Source organism: Podarcis tiliguerta (assembly GCF_965153285.1).
Source record: "Podarcis tiliguerta genome assembly, chromosome: 1".
Lineage (NCBI taxonomy): Eukaryota > Metazoa > Chordata > Lepidosauria > Squamata > Lacertidae > Podarcis > Podarcis tiliguerta.
Genome location: NC_139534.1, coordinates 96,117,700 through 96,142,106, shown reverse-complemented (window position 1 = coordinate 96,142,106; position 24,407 = coordinate 96,117,700). Strand labels below are relative to the sequence as shown.

The 24,407-nt window shown below is 38.1% G+C and overlaps 1 protein-coding gene across 16 annotated transcripts in view; it reads right to left on the bottom strand.

Moving 5' to 3' along the window:
* The window catches only part of MEIS2 (Meis homeobox 2), a 225,454-nt gene that overhangs the window by 190,492 nt on the left and 10,555 nt on the right, over positions 1 to 24,407 (bottom strand). For all 16 annotated transcript variants that reach the window (XM_083452797.1, XM_083452789.1, XM_083452799.1 and 13 more), the window contains one exon: positions 15,176 to 15,290. In XM_083452797.1, coding sequence (XP_083308923.1) covers positions 15,176 to 15,290 — 115 coding nt within the window. The remainder of the gene's footprint in view (positions 1 to 15,175; positions 15,291 to 24,407) is intronic.

Below are 24,407 nucleotides of genomic sequence, written 5' to 3'. Positions count from 1 at the left end.
CTCAGAATAGTTTGGCTGAAGTTACTGGGCATGGCTAATTTAGGTTCATTCATTTCAGTGGGTCTACTCTGAGTAGAAATTAATTGGCCATAACCCCCAAGCAGTTAAATATTTCTAAGTGTATAAACAGCACTTGAAATTGTGAAATCAGAAAAAGTAGGAAAGACATTAGAAGAAAATTCCATCCACAGAACTCTACAGCTCTACAGCTGTTTTATTCCCACACAATGTCATTAATCTCTGATTAGTTCTATGGATGACCATTCAACATGAGAAATGTGGAGAAGCTTTCCCACATGTAAAAAGAACTCAACTTCTACCACACATAATAATGTGCGGCAGAAAGAAAATTATGTTCCCTTTATAATGGTGACAAAGTAACCACATGGTAGAAAACCTACCATAACCATAGTTGGTTGTCTGCATCACTCAGAATGCCCAGAATCCCAATACCCATATTTTCATGTAAAAACACTTCTGAACATGTTATTAGTAGGGTTCTCTGGATTTTACCTTTAAAGCTATACTTTGGTTTTCTAAAGCAGCTTTCGGAATGATAAAAAGCAGCTATTTGGAATGCCACTGCATTCAGGAGGTGCAACCCATCTGTATGGAGCATAAATTGAAGGCCCTATGCAAATGTCTCTAGCATAATGTGATTCATGAAATAAACTGTGAAGCATTAACAAGTTTTGTAGGGGGGTGAGCTGCATTTGGACACTGTGTGGATAATATAAACAATGTATAAAGCAATTCAGACACGAAAAGAAATGCAAATGGTTTTCAAAAATCAACTCCCTCTGAAATGGGGATGCTGTTTTGCCCAGGGTGGAATTGGAAGGGGACACACTTTATCAGGGGCAGGACATGGTACAGGATAGACCAACAGGTCGTTCCTCCATGTCCACCTATGGATTTTTAAAAAGCACCCCTTGCAAAAGTGTACCCACTTACCCACCTACTCTTACTCTTAATAAATAGGTTTTCACTCAAGCCTTACTATGGATCAAAGCTGACTGCTAGAAGACAGAGGTGAGATCATCTCAAGGTTCTGTTTAAAAACAGACATTCAAATGAGGCTCCATTAGGTGCTATGTATCTGGTCACACTTAAGATGGAATCTGAATCTTTTAGGTGCTATGCAGATTTTAGGTTGCTTTTAGCAGTGTTTGCAACCTCATAACTGCATAGCACCTAACAGAGATTCATTTGAATCTTAAGATTGAGACCAGATACAGATTCAGTCAATCTTCCCCTCCCCTCATTCTGGAGAATGTGACAGCTTGTGCACTATTTTGTGACATTTTGGTTGGCCTAAAAATATATTGTCTTAACATGGATTTTGATTCTTTTTTCTTTGTGGGCCAACACAGCTACCTTTTGCAGAACAGATTTGTTTAATTTTATCCGATAGAAGTAAGGTAATGCATAGAATGATAGGAACAACAAAATTCTTCTATTACAATCTGCATCACTACCGTGCTGTTTTTCCTACTCCACAGAGCTGTCAAGTATTACATAGCCAATTAAATAGCAGCATGATAATGGAACGTAAGTTGCCCTATAATAGCCACAAGACCTCCAAGGCTTATATTGGTCCCACAGCTATACAGGTTGCTTTCATCTACCACATCATATTAGGGACATCTCGATTAATCTTCCTGATAATTTTAGACACATCTATGTGTCATTCCTCTACTGTTTTCACCTGATAAGAGGAAATAACAGCCGTCATGAACTGAGAAAAAACTGAAAGGTCAGAATATGTTGCTAATATTCTCTTTATCCACTTGTTGTTTCCCCCTTATAATCTCTTAATTGATTTCTGAAAATAAATGCTCTCGTGGCTAAAGTCAAAGCAGACAGTATTACTTCAGCAGTACAATAAAGTATGTGTACACATTTCCTTTTTATACGTAGATGTTAAATCTGTGAATAAGTTAGTAATGACTAACTTAAATCCATTTATTTCAATGGGTCTACTCTGAGCATGACTTAGTCAAACACCAGTCCAAGTGTTTAAATTGAGAAGAGGAGTAAGTTGCTGTTGAGGGTTCCTATGAATTTCTTTATTGAAACAAGATCTTAAGATCTTTCACTTGTGTGATGTCTATTTCATTTCAATATTTCATTAGTTTCCAACAGTGTCTGTTCCCTGATTAATTTATGCTGCAGCTTTGGCATTTGGTGCAGCCCCTAATGATAATATACATATGTCCTGATTTACAGCATTTTTACCTTAACTCAGTCATCTAAATGAGTGCTTTGGAAATTACCTTGCTGATTGACTGGAATTTCTGGTAATATCTGGTGGAAATCCTTAAATTTTTGAATATGACATAAGGTATGTCTAACTCAATAGCAACAAATCATGGCTTAAGGAGGACACGCACTGATCTCTGTGAGTGAAGGAAGAGCTAATTGGGAGTTAGATTCAGTGTGATTATCAGCTTGTTTATGATAAGGGAGTAGTTTTTTGAATGGCACTGTAAATTCATCATTGATTGTGGTGTTAAAACAGAGTTTGTTTTTTTCTTATTTTGCTTGGTTGTGAGGATCTGTTTTTTTAAAGCAGATGACAGTGTCATGCTAGGATATGCTTAAGTCTCAAGAAATGGAACCAATTGCATCAGCCTGTTTTCAAATCTCACCTTTTCTTATGTCAGAAAGCATATGTTTCAAATGTTTACTGTTATGAGAATGAACATTAGTAATTCTATCACTGTCGTTAAGAACTTTAGACTGACCCAATTAAAATGAACTGTGTCTATACTGCTGGAACGGACCAAGCTACAGAAACAGACATTTGAACATCCTGTTCATGATTATAGGCCATAAGGACCCAAAGATGGCATAGGCATTTGTGGACCATCTGAATTCTTAGTCAGAAAAGGGGGGGGGGGGAGAGAGAGAGAGAGAGAGAGAGAGAGAGAGAGAGAGAGAGAGAGAGAAGGGAGATAGAATAGTAAAGAAAAGAAGAGAAAAGAAAAAGAATGACGTGAGCTGACTGTCGTGGGTCATGTTTTTTAATCCAGAGTATTGGACATGTAACACAGCAACAAGAGCTGATCATTTTGTTTAATCACCTTTTGGATCTTTGCCAGATGGTCTCTATTGAGAGCGCTGCAAACAGAGAGAGATGAACTGCGTCTAACATGCCACTAGAGCTTTCCCGTAAATGTCTGAGAACTGAATCCAACAAGAATTTAGTCTCGGAGCAGAAAGGGATACATTTAAAAACTATGTGCATTAACTATACTTTTCCCCATAGAATCCTCACTTGGCATGAATAATTTACCCACTCTTATGCTAATGGGATCATGAAAGTATCCCTCTGTCTTTAGTGCAGCTATTCTCAGCTTTCAGTAATTACCCCACCCAGTGAAAATAACATGGCTTCTGCATTTGAACGTCCTACTACTAATACCTGGCAATTAGAAAATCATGGTTGACAGTGGAGCAGTCCAAAAAGTGGACAGAGCCCAAGGAGCCTGAGGGAAGGGTCTTTTTTTTGGGGGGGGGGGGTGTTCCATTGTCAACACTTCTTTAGTTGCCTAGGATCAACATAATTAAAAAAAAAACTTCTGTCTCTATGTATGTCTCTCAATAGAACATTTCACAATTTATTAACAATGAATTTTATTAGGGAGGAAAGCTATAACTATAAGAGTTTGATGATTCTGTCAGCATAATTTAAGATTTTAAAAATCTGCATAGCCTTCGTAAATATGGTAAATGAGTATTCAAACTTGCTAACTTTGTAATATTAAAATCAAAATGAAGACTACCCTTGCATTGGAGGGGGGGTTTAAGGTTAAAAAATAGTCCATTATAAAGACCTAGTCTTTGACCTCTATCCACAACACTACATACTAGGTAGTTCACTGTGTAAAAATTATCAGGCTGAAACATCTGGGAAAGAAAGCTATGAAACAGCAGGGAACGTGGCTGGTTTATTGTTTATCTTTTGTTTATGAGGCAGTATTCAAGTTTAATTACTACTCTAAATTAAACTCTAACAGGCATCAGGAGACATCCCTTTACTCAGGCTAAGTTTTAAAAAATCCAGAGATACCAACACTAGACTTTTCAAATAATTCAATATATATAAGAAGATATTAGTCACACTCTAGCAATTCAGAAAAGCATTACTACACCTCCATGTAAAGTTTCAGAATACTGAATTATGGAGGCATTCCTATTCTAACTGGTATATATATTACTGTAATTAGACAAGTGCAAAAGTGTCAAATAGTTTTGGACACATGGGGCAGATTAAACATGTCAGAAGATGGGCCTTGTATTTAAAAACAAAAATGCATGTGATAACGCCAAAGATCCTACTAATTGCCCTCTCTTTGCTAATATTGTTCAATTATTTCCTTTGAGAAGCCATGTGGAGAAGCCAGGGGGAAAGAAAGTTCTTTGTGTCCTTTATACTAACAGTAAGCGACCAGTTCAGGATGAACTTAGCTGTAGGAAAAATACAAAGTTTAAAAGCAACTTGCAAAAGATTATTCCAGATGGCATCTGTCATATCGTATTTAGAGGGGCGGGGGTTGTGTGTGTTTTTTTAAGCAAAACTCCCACTACTATGAAAACATTCCATTTCATAGAGAGATTTCATAGGCTGCATTAGAACACAACATATTTAGAACACATAGTCACTATAAAATAATAACTTGAAATGATTTTCAAAATATATTTTATATTATTTTAAAGAACCCATCATTTGCAAGGGTGGGTGGAAACTAATGGAGTAAGATGTAAGTCTTAAAATGTATTATAATATTTTAAGAGCTCACTCACCTCTAAGCTTTAAATTCAATAAAAGATGAGAATCTGCAGTTTTCACCAGTATAATGACTAGAAAACTGTACAATAAATAAAAGAGATTTACTATGAAATTGTAGCCCCACTGACTGGTGTGGTTAATAGAAAGGGACATAATACAGTTACAAAAATATTATTTAAAAATAATAATCCAGCAGGTATTTTTTTCAATATAGGAGGGTAAAAAGCAAAGGAAGATGGGTGGATAATAAACTGTTAGCTTCTTTAGCTCAGTTTGATCTGGCAGTTTAATGGTTAATACGCATGCAGTGTGTGTAGTGTGAGCTCAGCAGTTACTGGGCCAACTGTCTCAGTATTTCTGGGAATTCTGCCTATTCACAGTGCAGAGATGGTTCAATTGCTGCAAAATGTACAAAATGAATTTTACAAAAATGAATTGCAAGGGAAGCCCCATTACAATGATTTTACAGCAAAGATGTCAACATCAATTTTTCTCTCATGCATAACTAATGATTAAAACAGCATATTCCATTTGCTTAAGACAATTTATTTCATATTGGCACATCAAAAATATTGAAACAAAGTCATCCCTGTCCTTTTTTATTCATTGCTGCTGAACCCACACTATTGTTAAAACTAGAATAATAATAATAATAATAATAAAACAAGCTTGGCAAGTAATGCTTAAACCAAAGGTTTCATCAATATTCTTCAATTTGTCAACATCTCAATGACAGCAACAGGAGGGAAGTGCATGTTTTTGTGTGTGCTTTAAAACATGGGGAGGCCTTTCTCTTAAAATAGCTCCCATCCACCATGCTAACAGAGATTATTCATGCACATCATTGATAAGCAAAGATCTAAAAACTTTAAAAGGGAAAACGAATTTACAAAACCTGCTTAACTGCTGCATCTTAATCCTGCTGAAAAATAAGACATTTGGCCTGGTGTAGCAAAAGCGTTCTGCGCGCAGAAGGGGGTTTTCTGAAGTGGATCTCCTTGCTGGCTGAGGTGTGCGCCCACAAAAGGCTTCTGTGTTGATGAAGCACCTAGGGCAAGGCACCCAGTGCCAGTTGCTGGCTGAGCTCCATACATGCATCCACTAATATGGTGGCAGCAGTATCGGCTTTGAGAGGACTATCATCTGTTCTGTGAGGGAAAAGAACTGTATCCAAACCTGATTCCCTGTCTCCTACATACATACCCACACAGCATGGCCAACAAGTGATCAGCACGATCACACCTGCCGATTTAAGTAGAATGAAAACTTGTAGAACTCTTTGAAATTATATTGCATATTGTTAATGGGAAAATATAATTAGAATTCATGTAGCTACCACCAAACATTTATTCTTAAGTCATTTTGACTCAGTAAACTGCTTTGAGGTTTCGCTAAAATGGAGCGGTAGATATGTTAAATAAAAATGCATCAACTTTTTGCCCTCTACTTTCATTCAACAAAATTTCCATTTTCCATCAAGAAAACTCTAGCTGTTTTGAATGGGAAAGTAAAAAAGCTTGAACATATATGTTAGGGCTGCACATGTGCCCAATTTGCACAACAATGTTAAGTATCCGATCTTTTAAAAAGTGAATATAAAAAATCCCTAAAATTTTAAGGTGTCTGTTGTTTGCCCCCCCGCCCCCCCCCCCAGTATCAGTATTCACTCCCGCACCAGATTTGAACAATTCTCATTATATGCCCACTGTGTTAATGCTGCTTGCATGATCAAGAAAAGAAAAATTCTACTAAAAAAATTTAATGCCAATTCCATTTTAAAAATTAATTAATAACACAACTCAACTTTTTTCAATATGAATTAGCTCAAATATGTAGCATAGGATAAGCATGTGTGATTTCAGTGAATATCTCTGCTGACTTTGCCCTGGAAAAATTAATGAATTTTTCACACAGAAAACTACATTACACTATCAAAAAAAGTATTTCAAAGGTGGTTTTAGATATTCACTGATACAAATGTGTGGTTATAACCCTTTCACACACTAACCTCTCCTTAATATCACATGTAGCCTTATTCAGGGTGATCGGAATTTAGCTGCTTTAAATTTCAGATCAAGTTTGCTTCTGCTTTAAGGTTTATTAAGTTCATGCTCCTAAGCCTAAGACAATGGGACAGGTGTTAGGGACATTTCAATGGATAAGGAAAATCATGAGAGTGAATCTCATAATTCTCCAAGGTTCCTGGCGTTGTATCCAGTGCTGTGTAAATAATTTTATGCTTGTGCAACAGAATTCCCCCCTCCTCGCCTCCCTGTGTGCACCCCCAAAATTTGTTCCAGATTTTGAGGGTGTGTAGGGGTTGCAAGGGACGCGTGTGGCGCTGTGGGTTAAACCACAGAGCCTAAGACTTGCCGATCAAAACATCGGCAGTTCGAATCCCCGCAACGGGGTGAGCTCCCGTTGCTCGGCCCCTGCTCCTGCTCCTGCCCCTACCAACCTAACAGTTCGAAAGCATGTCAAAGTGCAAGTAGATAAATAGGTACCGCTCCAGCGGGAAGGTAAACGGCATTTCCATGCGCTGCTCTGGTTCGCCAGAAGCGGCTTAGTCATGCTGGCCACATGACCCGGAAGCTGTAAGCCGGCTCCCTCGGCCAATAAAGCGAGATGAGCGGCGCAACCCTAGAGTCGGCCATGACTGGCCCTAATGGTCAGGGGTCCCTTTACCTTTAGGGGGTTGCAAGGGACAAGAGAGGGAGAGGAAGTTCCATTGTGCACACAGATGTACATTGCAAAACGGAACTGCAGCTTTTGATACATCCAAGGTACATAAGAGATTCAAATGCATATAATGGGTGAAGTGTCTCTGTTGCTAGTCCTCATGGTAACTGATTACTACTTTGATTTGTGTGGCTAGTTTCTCCTTTTTTCTTCCTCTGTTCACTTATAATCCTCGCTTTGGATATCTACCTGTCCCACATCATACTTATGCCATAATAAATTCCACAATACACGTCATTGTTTTTGCTATAAGAGACTAACCTGGCTACCTTTCTGGAAATTTATAGAAAAATTGGCATTTGCCTATTTATAGTTGCAGGCAACTACTGGAGAGTAAAAGTGTGCTAGGGTTTCCTCTATGCATCAAAAGTAATCTAGCAATTTCAGTTGCACTCAAATGGCACAGTAATCGATGCTCAGATGTCCATATTGGCCATACATAAACCAACTTTTGCATGTGACTTTCCACTGCAGAATCAGGTGAATTCCCTGCTTTGCCAATATGTACCAGCTCTGTGTGCGTTGCTTTAAGGCCAATGCCTTCTGTTGCAGAACCCAATGAGAATAACTAGCTACATTTAGATGGATGTTAAAGAGAGAGTTTGTTAAGCCTTTTAAGAGCCAAATATCTCTTGGGATCAGGCCTTCTGGGTATAAAACGAGCATGATAGGCCATTCATAAAACCCATGTCTCATTAAGTATAAGACAAGTATTCCTTGGTGGTTTTGTGTAGGCCACATGGTTTAAAATGTTAAAATGTTTGTAGGATTATACATGAAAAGTATAATATCAAATTCACTATCTGAAATACCCTATAAAGAGATAATAAAAGATTGAAAAGTCAATGAAAAGTATATCTGTTGCTATTGTATAGAACATCACAAGCTGTTAGCGGTTTAAAGCAGTGATTTGTCAGTGGTTTTTTACTTTATTTTATATAGAAGAAGGAAAATGTAGCACTCCAGAAGACACACAGATCCTTTCTTCCAGACAAATGGCTGGATGATAAAACTGCACATACTTCTAACGCGCTGATTAGGGTTTTACATATATACTTTCTGGCAAAACCCCAGAGTCTTCTTTCTCTCCTCCCCACCTCTCGGACCCTTTTCTGCTATCTCTCTTGCCATAACTCAGCTAACCCAACAGAACCAGTCAGTTTTAAATTTCAGTTGGGACCCCTGTGACCTGTTAATGAATCTACAGAGAGGAGGAAAAACTCACAGTGTTGAGTTATGCCTAGTGTTGCTAGCTGACTTGGAGTCAGAAATGCTTGAAGCGTTAACGTAATTGCAAGAATGTGAAAAATGAAGCGTTGGGCTCCTGAGCAAAGTGAAAGGTCAAAGCAAGCCTTACACAAAACAAGTCTCTGGAAGATGGCCTCATTACACCATTAAATCGGCTTCTTTCCCTTTTTTCTCTTTCTTTGTAAAATGTTTTAGTGTTTCATTTCTATTAATAGAGTTAGTTAACCCTCCCTGGCTTTAAATACATACGTACATTCATACAAACAACAGCAAAAGAATACCAAGAATATCTACTTTTTCCTCTTTGACTGAATATTTTCTGACACAATTTGCTTCAGTGAATCTCAGCCACAATTAAGGTAGCAATTGCTTTGGAGCAGTCTAATAATCAAGACTAGTACAAGATACAGTACAGTTTGGTTTTCTCTTGTACAACCAAGATGACATGCTAAAAACAACACTGAGCCCAGCTAATATAATTAGGATTATCTTTCACTGAACACTGCCCAAAGGGTTTAACTCTTTCAATGCCAGAGTTGCAACTCACTCATAACTTTTTTCTTTTCTTTTTTTACTTCATCAGTCCTTTTTAATGCTATCATGGTGCTAGCCCTTCTGTAAAATCTCGTTCTTCTTCTTCTTAGAATGTTCTAGAAAAAACAATAATTTAGGCAGCCACCTTTGTTACAAAATGATCTAAGGCCAAGTATGCCCACAACAGTGCTGAAGAAGAAATGTAGGAGGACTAACCCTTTCAAATTTCCTCCACTTTTATCTTCCATTAGCTGACCCACGGAGGAAATAACATAAATGTTACTGACTTCTCTTCCTCACATTCCATTAAGTTGTTATAAGGGGAATACAACAATGTTTTTGTTTGTTTTTTATCTTGCTAAGCTCGTATACAGTGATATTTTTCCAGAAAAGGAGGTGACAGAACTCACCATGAATGTCCCGCTTGTTTTCTTATAATGGCAATGGCGCCCACCTGAGAAGTGCCGGTGAGTTCTGGCTGAAAAAAAGCTCTGCTCGTATATAAGGATTGAGATGAAGTGAAAGAAAGAAAATAACCTAGAGCCTACAGTGAAAGAGATGAAGTGAAAGCATCCAGGGATGTGGGTGTGTGGGTTTGTAAGGGAGGAAGAAAATATTCAGATATTCTTCTTCTGTGATTGCAGCTTTAAGACACACACACACTGAAGCTGGAAAACAGTGCCTGAAAATTAACATCTTTGCAATGCAACAGCAGTCAGAATTCTTTTTACACATGCTGGCAAGCCTTTCCAAAACTAGTGTGCAAATCGTATGTGTCATCTGAAGTGGGAAAAAGTAATGCTGGGATGAGAGAAAGAGACTGAGAGACAAAGATGTGGACTACTTACACATGTTCATCAGTGGGATGCTAATGGAATTTTACATATGCCTCCATCTCAGGGAAATTTTTACTGGCGTAGTGGCATCCTTAAGGGACCAGCAGCTATGGAAAACTTGCTACTATGGAACAAGGTTAGGGAAGCAGATGGTAGCATGAGAGGAGTACGCTGCTGATGGAAAAACACAAAATATACACAGAGCTAAGAATGAAGAAACCCAGTTCTTTAATTTCCATGTTAAACAGATGAGCAGGGAAACAGTAAGGGCAAGTAGTTCTTGCATGCCTACAAGATTGTGTTCAAGGAAATCACAATCCTAGACAGAAACAACTTCAATACATCTCCCTTCACAACACAGCCTAAAGTTGGGCTGACAAGGGTTCAGGGATGGAAGGGAGGATTTGAAAGTATAGCCTAGAAGTATCAACTTCCCCAGACTCCCATATTGTCTCAAAAGATTCACTTCAGTTGCTTAGGGGACTATTTCCTGCGGGTTTTTCAGATACTGCCCCCTCCAAAGGAAATGATAAAGGCAAACACAACAGAAGGGTTCTTTCAGAGTTTTCATTCTCTTGCTGGCATTTCCTGAGAAGGGAAGGAGATTGTGACCAGCACAGTGTAAGTGCCAACTTATGGGGTGCCAACTGTTCGCCAGAATGGGAGTACACACTTGGGAAACCAGCTTTTCAGAACAATGTGTGTCAGACATATAGAAAATATTGGTCTACTAAATGAAGCAGCAGTGAAGGTGATTTACTGGGCAAGTAAGAGCACACGGATTGGCTAAAGAATCGGTTTGTGAACATAATGTAAATATTGTTGAGTTGTCTATGAGTCTAACCTCTGAGGCCTGTGACAGTTGCCCAGAGTCGTTAGGGAAATCCAACCAGATGCACGGGGTATAAATAATAAAATTATTATTATTACTTATTATTATTATTACTTTAAAGAGACGACATCAAATCCTCCAATCTACTTCTGAGCAGTATATATTTCCCATCTTTACAGTTTCCTGGTCCCTATGTACCATAACACATCATGGAATTAATGTATGTGCCTTTCTGTGGAAGGATATATATTCATGACTAAGACTTGAAGGGATCCACATCACTACGGCTATGAAGATACATAGGCTGGGTGTGCACTACACCAGAATTAAAATCATGTTGACTTTGTAACCCTTGCACAAGGCATGCATTTGTGAATGACAGTTTTAGTTATTAGTGATCACAGAATTGGCTATTTTTATTGTTTCAGAATATGACTTTATGTTATTCATTTTGTTCACCACCATCTAATTATTAAAAAGGAAGGTTACATTTTTTACTTTTCTGGTTGCAGGTCTGAGAAGACTTTCAGTAACCAGGACAGGAACTTGTTCAGGCACTTAATCTTGCTACATTACAAACTCCATGAAAGTATGAAATAATAATGAAGCAACTAGAAATAAATATCATACATGAACTGGGATCAGAAGAGCCCTTTGTGATTAATTTAAGCACTTGCCCACAGCCCATAAGCTTTTTATTTCCCACTCCATGGCAGGAAGGTTTTTTGTGAGGCTGAACTGAGTTTCTGGTACAGATTTTGGAGCTATGTAGGAGCCCTGTTGGAAGGAGAGGGTTCAGAAGCCCCTCTATCCATGCAAACTGGAAAACAAAGTTCTTTGGACCAGTTCATTGTGTTTATATCCCACTTTCCCTACCAGCAACCCCTTGTTGTGAAATAAAATATGGGACCTGGGTTCAGAGTGTAGCACAATGGATGATTGAGAAGAATGCCAAAATAATATGCAGCGTTCCAGCCCACCAGCTTCCATATTTCCTGAAAGAAAATGTATGGGGGCTCAGTACTAGTATTTAGGTAGAGGCATGGGCATAGCCAAGGGGCAGCAGGGTGTGATAGCTCTCCCCGCCCCCCCGATAAAGTAAAACAGCTCCTTGGTCCCCTAAGGGGTCAAAAAGGGCTCTGCCCAGGAATCCCACACTATATCATATAACACTGGTGTTAAAGCAGTGGTTCTCAACCTTGGGTCCCCAGATGTTTTTGGCCTACAACACCCATGATCCCTAGCTCACAGGACCAGTGGTCAGGGATGATGGGAGTTGTAGGCCAAAAACATCTGGGCACCCAAGGATGAAAAAGGCTGTGTTAAAGGATCTACATTGGCTCCCAGTACATTCCTGAGCACAATTGCACAATTCAAAGTGTTGGTTCCGACCTTTAAAGCCCTAAACAGCTTTGGCCCTGTATACCTGAAGGAGTTTCTCTACCTCCATGGTTCAGCTCCGAGGTCCTTCTGGCGGTTCCCTCACTGCAAGAAGTGAGGTTACAGGGAAACAGGCAGAGGGCCTTTCCGACAGTCGTACCCGCCCTGTGGAATGCCCTCCCATCAGAAGTCAAGGAAATAAGCAACTACAGTATTTGACTTTTAGAAGACATCTGAAGGAAGCCCCATTTGGGGAAGTTTTTAATGTTTGATGTTTTTAATATTCTGTTGGGAGCTGCCCAGAGTGGTTGGGGCAACCCAGCCTGATGGGCAGCATACAAATAATAGCATTACTACTACTACTACTACTACTACTACTACACTACTACACAGGGTACAAGTCTATGACACAAAAACTGCACTTTTAAGTCTTCATGAAAACAGCGGGATGATAATTCATGCCAGGGTGCCTACACAGCAATTATATAGCAGCAAGCTCATGTTTTGTCACTGAATAAACACTCAGAAGTCAGCTGCACCAGACTTAGCTCTCTTATAAGTACACTTTAACAACAAATAAGTGTGCTAACATTTCTTTGTCATGTTCACATATTATATTTTTACGCACACATTCTTAAAAAACAAAAATCTTACCCACATAGCTTAAAAAATAAAGAAATATTATGGCTATGCAACAGAATGCCACCTCCCTCTCCTCTCCCCGTGTACCCCATGCTCCCCAAATCTGTTCTGGTGCTTCTCCCAGCCGTCTGGATTTGGGAAAGGGGTGGGGTACATGTGCGAAAAGGAGTAGGGGAGTAGGGAACGTTCTGTTGTGCAAGCACAAGGACTTACAGTAACAGAACAAGTGCACTGGACACCATCCAAAATGTGTGTAACAGCTCTAAGAATCTATTTTCAACCATACCTAGGGAGAAACGGCACAAAAGTTGGGAGTTTCAGGAAGATAGGAACCTGTTTATACAAAAGTCTTTGTCAACCTGATGCCCTCCAGTTTACTTCACCTATATGCATTGATTCTAACTCATTTATGCATCGTCAAAAAAGAGGAAATGCAGAATCAAAAAAAGAGGATGCCGCTTTGAATAAAATTTAGATATATATGCTAATATATATGTTCACATGCAAACTTAGAAATAACTTCTACAATTTAATAGAAATACATGCATCTAATCATGGTGGGGAAGACTGTGACCAGGTCAGCTTTGTGCCTGCTCAGTCTGTTGTCCAGGTGCTAACATTTCCCTTCCTGTGGTTCTTTATATTAGACTGGACAGCCCTTGAAGTAGGACACAGGGTCATGCTACTTCCTGCAGTGCTCTTTGTACCAAAAAAGATGTTACGCGTTCCATCCATGGAACTCCCACCCTATGTGTAGTTAATCTCTGTGAACTTTCCCACAATTGTGCCCCAGCTCTTCAACAGAGAGGTAAATAAGCACAGAACATGTCGTAGTTGTACCGAAGGAGCATTTATTCCTAAAGAAGCCAGCAGAACTATTACTCTTATGTAATAATCATGGAGTTTGCTGCCATTAGAAAAATATGCATAAATCAATCACAAATATGTATGAGCTTGTCCCTTACAACCAGTCATGAACTACCTATATTACCTCCAGTAAAAGCATCTGAAATCTGAATCTTTTGAATAAAGGATTAATGCAAACACAGTTGTACTCATATAAGGGACAACCATGCCTCATCTCCAAACCTCTGAGGTTTTGGTCTTCATAGACCAGTGCAACCGTCTTCCCTATTATTCTTGATTTAAGAAAATCTACAGCACTTTAAAACGAGACAGTAATGATAAAAACTGTTTGTAATATAATATAAATGTATATCAAAACTGGAAGGCTGTGGAAAACATTTTAAAATGTTTGCATCGAAAGCAGTTACTCCTCAGGTCTCAGTCTGAAGTTTAATGAACATTTTTTTTTGGGGGGGAGGAATACCCAGTTATGCAGAATGAGTGGCACTGGATTCAATGGGATTAACAGCCCTATCTTAATTGTGCTTCCTTGAAATTAAATTCTACTGATCAGGGAGTAGCATACAATTGATTTTAGTAAAATTTGCTTCAAGCTAACATTTTTAATTCTAGGTTGTAAATATAGTGTACAACTGGACACAACTACTTTTTTGTCTGAATTCTAATGCTGAAACCAAACCCCTTTCCATTTATTTCAATCAGATTTTTTTAATGCAGTGCTATAGATGGCAATCCACAAGCCACTCACTGCAGAAGTTTAACTATTAACTTTAATGTGACTACTCTGGAAGAAATTGTGATACGGATTGGAGCCCGGCAATGATTACATGTGATTTTGCTTTTTAGCAAGTTAAGAATTTATGTTTGTTTCTTTTGTGGCTTAAATGCATTTCAACTAGCTATTGAAGCCTCCTTTTAGCTGACAGTACAAATTAAATTTTCTGTTTAGAGACCAGTACGAATTGCTCCATCACAGCTGGGGTGCATGTCTGCCATGATATTTACTTACACCACACAAAAATAAACTGTAGATAACCAAATTTGTAAAGGAATTGGCAGAACTAATCAATTGTTATTGCAAAGCTTGTTTGAAGATTAGATATTTAGCTTTGAAATAATAATAAAATACAGCTAAGTAGGTTGCAAAAAGGAAATAAATGTCTCCCTAAGTTACAGCTGATTACACTGCAAGCCTGCCACTCTTGTGTTTACACTAAGGCAGATGCACTGATATAATAAAAGACACTGAAGTTATTTTAGTCATGCCTACTTTGCACAGGGAAAAAAAGCTTGACCTTTTACCTTGCTCACTGCTGTTGTCTCCACTCTGGGAAGCATGGCCCCCACTGGAAGGCCCTGGTGTGCCTGCTGAGTGCGTTGAGGTTGCATCATCGTGGTCTCTCCAAGAGGAAGGATTCTGATGTCAAAATGTTGTTTTTTCCACAGTTATCATTCCAATAGCAAATTGAGGAAGGGGAAGGAGAGAGGGAGGCAGAAAAAAGTGGGCACATTAGCACTTGTAAACACTCCCAAAATGCAGTTACTGTTTAGATGCAGAGGACATACTAATGTACCAGTTCAATGCATGTTCAAGCACATTGGTTTAAATGAATTTTGCTGCAAAGTGTGCTTTGAATAGTAGCTTAATTTCCCCTTTAAAATAGGCTCAAAGTTTGATTTTTTAAAATACATATTCAGTAGCAGTCTATTTTTAATTCTTAAAAATGCTTCAGAAAAATACTTTGATAAACTTTCAGTGGCACCTTAATCCCTTGATTTTAATTTATGTGCAATGCAATCCTACAGATGTCTATTCAAAACTAAACCTTATTGAGATTTACTCCCAGGTATAGGATTGCAACCTTGGTTCTAGTAATCAAACAGGAATGATTATAGGTATGGCTACATGTATTCCTCCTTTTGGGAACTCCTGCAGCCAGGCTCCGCTTTCCTTTAGACCACATCAGTGAGGCCAAGAGGGGGGCCTTGTCTGGGCAGCACAGGACCTCCATATACACTGCCCAGGCTTGCACCCTGGGGAGGTCACTTCGGTGCTGCTAACACAGTGGTTTTACTTCACCCCCAGAGGCACACTCCATTACCTCTTGAGACAGATGCCAACAACCACAACCACAACATGTAGGAAGTGTGAGATAATTTTAGCTTTTTAAAAGAGGTTGTATATTAAAATGCTTTCTAGATGTCTAAGACTGTCCCGAATAACCTCTAGGCAATTAGATGTATCTGTCTTTCTAATAGCATTCTTTTTCCATGAAATAAAATAAAGGAGAATGTGTGATTTAATATTATAGGAGATCTGGCAAAACTTGACTAAGTGAACCTTCTGCCTTAGTTGTTTAGTCATAACTCCTCGTCATTTTAAATATACTGAGTATTGGTTTTCCTGGAGAGAAGAGCTGCTATTTTATAAAGGGTAAGTGAAGAAAACTGAAAGTTACAGCTAAGAGCTACTTTGCTAAGTGTATTCTCCTCCTGGTCCTCCTCCCCTTTCCTGATCATTCCCAATACCCTGCTGTTGCTTAAAGGAAAACAGGAATTCTACTGTACAGGAAAAGCTTTATCAGCACCACATGAAGGCAGGCAAGAGATGGAATTTCCTCTCACAGAAAAGGAGAGTAAGAACACATGCAATAGATCAGACTTGGGGCTGGACCTGCATTACTTGTCACCTATATATGACAACTTAAATTAAACACATCCTAACAAGAAACATTTCTGTAAAATAATTTCTACTCAGGAAAATAGCACAAACACCGAGCTGTTCCAACAAAATTAACACATGATGACAATTTGTAGATAGATAGATAGATAGATAGATACCCTAAACACACACACACACACACACACACACACTATGAAGCCTCATTACACCAGCCAGTGTCTATCAATTGTAAATCCATTAAAATCTAGTAAGTATAGAGAATGGCCAAATTGTCAATGTTTTGGTGCCTGGGATGGCATATCCCCCGCAATAAAAATATAGTGAACAAATGCCTATCCCCACAATGTAAAAATATAGGTGGACAATCTGCCCAATATATTACATAATTAACCAGTTTCTTCCCTTTAATGGAAGGGAATTCAAAATGCTTTACTGGCAGGGACAAATTTCAGAGCTAGCCTTGGGTTATGTGTAGGCAGCATCTCAAGTTATCATTAACAAACATACTTTGAGTACCCACTTGCCTTGCAACAATATTTAGTAAGTCTGCACAATAACATTTTACAATGAAACCCAAGCTAAAGTGAATAGGCATTATCCACAAATTCACAGCAATCAAATGCAAAAAGTCCTACTGTCTTCCACCGAGCAATGGCTGAACAATAGAAAATGAATAAAGGCTAATAATAATAAATAAAAATAATAAATTATTATTATTATTTATAGCCCGCCCATCTGGCTGGGTTTCCCCAGCCACTCTGGGCGGCTCCCAACTGAATATCAAAAACACAATACAGTATTACCATTAAAAACATTAGCAGGCTACCAACAATAATCACACAAACCTCTCGCTTGCTTAGTTGGACTATCTACAAAATCAAATTAGATTGGGCTGAGAATACAACATTTGAAACACAACAGTCAAAGCAGCCCACATGTCCCCCCCCCCTCTTCTGTGCTGAAGCAATTTCAGCATGACAGAAAATCTCAATAAAGCAATAACAGTATATTAGGTGCTAAGATAAGTACTTCAGCTAAAACTACAGGAGATTAATTATTTTCCTCCCAAGAATATACAGAAAATAATACCATCGTGCTGGAAGACTGAGCTGATACAAAACAAAAGGAAAAGTTGAAAGATTCTTAAAAACTATATATTTCAAGTCAGCACTGAGGATGAGAGTTCAGAGAAATGAATATGGAAACAAAATGCCATGATCATGCAAGTTTCTGCGCAGTCTCGATTAAAAGGATTGTGCCTATGAGCTTCTCTTTTTATCTCTGAGTTAGGAAACCACTCAAATAGCTTCAAGCTGAAGGCAAACAGCAGACAGGAGCACTTCAGCCCTCTGCAGCCTCTTAGCGTCAGCTGTTTGCCGGATGGTAATCAGATAAAGAGCTAGAAGAAATACATGAAAAGGGAAAGAAACAATAGCATGGCATGAGCTTTGTCCTCCAACATCATGTTGGAACCTACTTCTATAAAATCTAATAATTGCAACATGTTCACCTAGGCTAAACTTTTCAGAGTGTATAGCTAGTTATGTTAATTCTATGCACTGCAGGCCCTTTTAAACTGGCTGCTGTTAAAACCCTTTAGTTCACAGATTAAAAATTCAGGGGTTAACTAGTAGCATTTCAGCTACATTTTAAGGCAAACGTCAACCAAAACCTGTCATACAGAACTTTAAAAGCCTGACCAGTCTCTGTATTTCTAAATCATAAATGGTTTGGAATGGATCACTTTTAGTGAGACTTCCTGAAGCTGAAAACATTTGGTCTCTTTACCAACCTGCGCTACACTTCATCTCAGTTGTCAGATCTAAGATGCTTTACAACTGCTTAAATAAGATGTATTGCTTGTATTACAGTATTCTTGAGGATTATAATCTGGCACCATTTTCTCAGAAGATAAAAATAATAGCCAAAGATATTCCCTAAGATGCAATCAAAATTGGCAGAGGAATAAGAAGGGAGAGCAACTACTTTCTGAAACTCTAAATGCTGCCACCCACACATATAAATGTTGAGTAAATGGCACCATGTTGTATTTATTTTATAGGATAAAATGTCTCAATCTGTATTTCAGCTACTTTCCCCCCATTGTGTACAATTTTATATCTCTGGCTCAATGCCCATCGTATAGTCATTCATGAGAACTGTAACCAAAACGACAACCAAATGAAAAATTTAAGAGTACAACTCATGATTAATATAATCAGCTTAATTGATTACATATATTAGAATCTAATTCACAGGTCATTCAAGTCAATGGGAGTTTCCAGTTGGTGTGTTGTGTATACCAGTTATGGTATATCCACAGACAAACTAGATAAAGCGCAGCTAAATAAGTTGTCATTTATGTCTTCTTTAGTTTTTGGAGAAAATTTTTTATTTATGTTACAGGGGTTTTGTAGAAACAAAATATCTTTCCAACTTTATTGTGAAAATTAGTACCCATGTACTTAAAAGACTACCTCCTATCTTGTGCTCTGTCATGAGCTCATATCAGCCCTGAAATCTAAGTTTGCATCAAAACAAACATAGCGATATTCATTAGATGTCCAAAAACTGGGAAATACTGCCCTGACGATAAGAACCAAATTTTTGCTGACATTTTTTGCATGTTGTAATTTTTGGTTTACTTTTTCAGTTGACTTTCAACCAGTGGCGTGTGGTCAGTAGACTAGGAGAACTAGGCTAGTCCCCTAAACTTTCTTGGTAAATTAGAGCATTGACATAAAGCCTCTCGCCTCCTTCCCAAAGCCCTCTGCTTTCAAATACTGCACAGTGTTATGGATGGTGCACTGCGCACCCATTTCATGACACTGAATGTTTGGGTTGAACCCACTTTTGGAAAATTACTCAAAATATGTCGCCTCATATTTGAGACCAATGCACTACATTTTTCAGTTAGCCTGTGGTGTCTTCCAGTTACATTTGACAGTGGAACAGACTCCGTCAGAAGGTGGTTGATGCCCCGTCATTGGAGGTTTATAAGCAGAGCTTGAATGGCCATCTATTATGGATGCTTTAGTTAAGATTCCTGCATTGCAAGGGGTTGGACTAGATCAGGCACTCCCAAACTCAGCCCTCCAGCTGTTTTGGGACTACAGTTCCCATCATCCCTGACCACTGGTCCTGTTAGCTAGAGATGATGGGAGTTGTAGTCCCAAAAGAGGGCCGAGGGTCAAGTTTGGGGGTGCCTGGGCTAGCTGATTCTTAGGGTCCCTTCCAACTCCACAATTCTATGATTCTATGATTGAAACCAGTTTTTCATTCACCAGAGAAAGTTATACTCAACATGAAAATCCATCATGGTATCAACATGCATGCATCACTTCACCGCGGACTAATTTGGGCTGGAGAAGAGCATAGGCAGACAATCAGAGATATCACAAGCTTGGCAAGCCCTCAATGTAAATTCATGCTGACCCATTTGGAAGACCATTTCATTATACGCAAATCCACTGGGAAAAAGTTAACTTTCATTGACTTCAACCCACAAAAAATATGACTTCAGCTCTAAGTATCTTCTTGAAATACTGGCATACTTTTTATTGTGGCTGTTGCCTAAAGCTAAAGTTTATTACAGGCACATATGGTAGTTTTTGGTTTTTTTAAAAAAACGTTTGATGTTATTATATATTTGCTATTAAATGAGCACTCATGCTATAAATGGTGCTGGCTAGGAAAATAAATAAATGCATGAATTACACGCAGACAACAACAGCTGATTCCTTAACATCACAAACATTATTAACACGTAGAGTATCTTCATATATTTTACAGTTTGTGTGTATCTGATTGTCAACTAAAGCACCATGTACCATTGAAGGCAGAGTGTACATGTATCTATTCCCAGTAGTTTTAATAATTGGGAGTCAAAGATGGCGCTCCTCTTGCTCTTACCTAATTGCGTTAAAGAGCAGTGTTACCAGGAGAAAAGCAGTGAATACTGAGTGGCGCACAATAGGAGATGGAAAATAGATACAAGAAGCTAGGTCTCCAGGGGCAGTATTTTCTATTTGCTGGGCTACAGACTCACAGCTGATAATGCAAGTTGTAATTAATATAAAAGCAGGAGACAATATGGGGAAGGCTTGTACTAGCAGGGCCACAGGAGATCACTCTGCAGCTATCCAACGTTTCTCATTTATGCACACAGCCTTCCACAGAAACACAATTTTGCCAGTGTTTTTTCCCTTGAAAGTTAAAAAAAATTGATTTAGCACTATCATTGAATTTTGCTAAATCTAGAGAAGAGCATGGAAAGCACAAAAGTCTCTAGGAATTTGAGGCAAATCTGTTGTGTTACTATTTTGCCGTTGTTACAAATCCAGTGGACATATTAAGCATTTTAACTACTACTAGATCTGGCTTCTTCCTTTTTTTAAAAAAAGAAATAGAATTACTTTCCAAACCCTGTTTATATGCCTATATATGGGTCACTCCTCTTGTGCAGTGCCAAGCACACTGATTTAACAAGCCTCAAACTTCTGTGTAAATGTCAGCTTACACAGATACAGATGGGTTAACTGTACATTCCTTATGCATCCCAAACTGGGCAAAATCACCTTAATTATGCAAGGGCCTCCTCTGGGACTGATTCTGATCTCATACTGCTTTTATAGTGGTACAACTCAATTTACCATGATGAAGTTGCTTCTATTTCACCATAATATGTGCAATAACAAATCTATGCACTTCAGTGACACACACAGGTGAATAAAATGAAGAAGATATAATCCACTGATTTTGATGAGTGTTTCAAATATATACAGAATCCAGAAACAGGCACTCCCTATACACAGCAAATAAATAAAACATTCCATTTCATAATACAGGGAAAGGAACTTCCACCTCTGGATTCCCATTAAGAAGATGTATAATATATTTTGTGCACAGGATTGAAGGTAGTTCTTATAAATCGGTTTCACATATGGAAAATCTGGCATAGCACAGTGGCTATAGACCAAATCCATCTCATTTCACTTCAAGTCATTTCATCACATCTGTGGCATAGGCATAAAGAAGATGAGATCTTAAGTCACCCAAGTAGTACTATGGCAATCAGATAAGCTACACCAGTTACTGTGGCTCTCATGATTTGGACCTATACGCTAACATATTACAAGACACAAAATACTGTACAAGGTGGAAACATAACCTATTTCCAGGCTACAGAAAAATAGCTAAATGTAAGAAATTTGAGAGCTAGCTGGGGTGATTGGCAACACACATAAAGAAGTTTCAGTATGGAGCATGAAGCTCTAAACTGGCTAAATCTGTAAAATAGTATATGTAATAGTATATAAAATAGGTATGTGTACATATATGCATACATGCACACACATATCACACTCACACACACACACAAACGTTGCAATTCTATGCACACTTACATAGGAGTAAGCCCCCCCCCCGTGAGATTTACTTCTATTCTGTAGCACTGAAGTTTGCTTTTATCTAATATAAAACAAACTAATAAAAAACCCCACAGTTTTAAAATGTCTGTGTTCCTAAAATTATATTCCATGGATAAATACAAATGATCAACGCTGTGCACAGAATTGCACAAATAATACAAAAATATGGCTTTTAGTGAAAAGGGGTAATTGTTTTTACATCCGCACCCTCACCCCAATCCAATGTGTTTTTAAATATTTTTATTAATTTTGAAGCATTCTGCGTAAATCTTACTGTATATTTCTCCCAGTGGTGACAGTTTTCATAAGCTTTTTAAAAACATTACCTGCCTTAAACTGTCTTTTTTAACATATCTATCCTAAAAGGATGTACCTAAAAGGTATATAAATCTCTTGTGCATTTTATATTTCAACTAAACTTTTAATCTAATCTATAGACCACCTGCGGGTACAAAAATGAGGCTTTAAAGGTAGGTTATTTACAAAAGCTGCCTCTTTCCAACAATTTCTTTTAGGTGCTATTTTTTTTACCTCACAGATCATTACCATACAGTTTTACCATATAATTATCCTCATACATTTGTGGGACACCTCTTCTGCTGCATTTGTATTGCTCTGTTCTATTTGGAATTGTTTTCTTGCTTTTACAATTGTAACGGTTTTGTCGGTTTTTATAACTGCACATTATATTGCAGTAACCCATCCTAAGACCTTATGGTGAAGGGCAGGTAATAAATCTTAGGACAAACAAATAAGTAAATAAATAAATAGTACTTGTAGTACTAGAGAGCCAGATCCAACTCCATAAGGTGATGCCCTCCCCCACCCCATGAAAGACCTAAGCAAAAGGAGAAATCAAACAATCATATATAAGTGTTTGCCTGACTTTAGTTAAAATTGACAACACCTTACCTAGCGTGGCAATTGAGTCTCCATAGGGGAAATCCGGGCACATTTAAGAAAGTGACTAACTTTGCAATGATTTCATTAGAACCAAAATGGAACAGCATTATTATGTCAAATATAATGCATGCAGTGGATGTTAGCAAAACAGAAATGATTGAGTGACATTTACACAAAAATCACCAGAGAAGGTGTCAGCTTATCAAATATGTTATTCCTCAGTAGGGTTAAAATCTTGGTATCATATACGCTAAAGCCTGTAGCTTTGCAAGCCTCAAACCACAAACTATGGAATTTAGCGACATACTATTACTATTGCTGTGAGGGCAGATTACTTTCCTTTTTTATATTATACACAGTATGACCACTAGAAAATAATATAGTCACACTCCTGGAACCACCTACTCTTAAGCAGCCCTACTGAAATTGATACTACATTTCACGTAATCCCTCCCTTTACTCAAGGGTTTGTAATGGTACGGTAAATATCGCTGCAACCATGGGATACCTGCTTCACACAAACTGCCTGCCATAGAGAGCAGAATCCATACATGCCGGTAGTAACATGGGTCTCAATCCTAAATCTTACAAAAAAGCCTTTATGCCCTGATCTTGCATTCCTGGCAATAGCCTTTTAGGGTAAGTTGATGTTCACTTCTTGGTTAATAAAAGAGCTAAGGATAAATCTGAGCAACCAGGAAAAAAGAATGTTGCCCTATGTAATTTATTCATTCTACCACAATCATGCTTTGCATGATGTTAGAAAACGGTGCAACATTTCAAAGTCCAGAAAAGAAAACTCAAGTACATATGAAAACAGATATTTTCTCTTACACATATGGAATCAATTTGTTGTAAATGGTGATGATAATTTTTTTAAGTACACATAAACGTACAGTCAATATATTAAGCAATTTCACATGTTACAAAGCAGCAAACCCAGCAGGAACACATTCAACAAGAGCTGCACATCGTTCTGGCTCTGCTTCTATGTAGTTTTAAATAACTATTCATTGTATTAACAATTTACAATTTTAGGTTTAAACTTAAAAAATCTTATATATTTAAGAAAATGTAACATGTGAACTCATTCTCAACTACAGAAGAGTTTATAGGGTGGTCTTATAGGAAGCCAATCTCTCAGCCTCAGTCATCTATATGTAACATGGGGATAATATAACTTTCCTTACAGATCTATTGTAAGAATTATTGAGATAATGGTTATAAACAGTGTTGAGCACTTACATAAATATGAAGTATTGTTATATAGAAAAATGCTTGTGCAAATTATGCACATTAATATTTCCCAAACTCTGTTTTGATGTTTATCCTACAACATGAGGCCCAACTCATCCATGTTCTTGACAGGAGAGTCAGCTTTGGCCTCTGTGAAGAAAGAACTCAGCTTGAAATGATATACAAGCAAGGGGAAAGATTGGTATGTCTTTTCTCAAAACCATTAATTCAGAAATGCCAAAAGAAGCTGCAATCCTTTGAGTAGTTACATGCACGCAAGGCT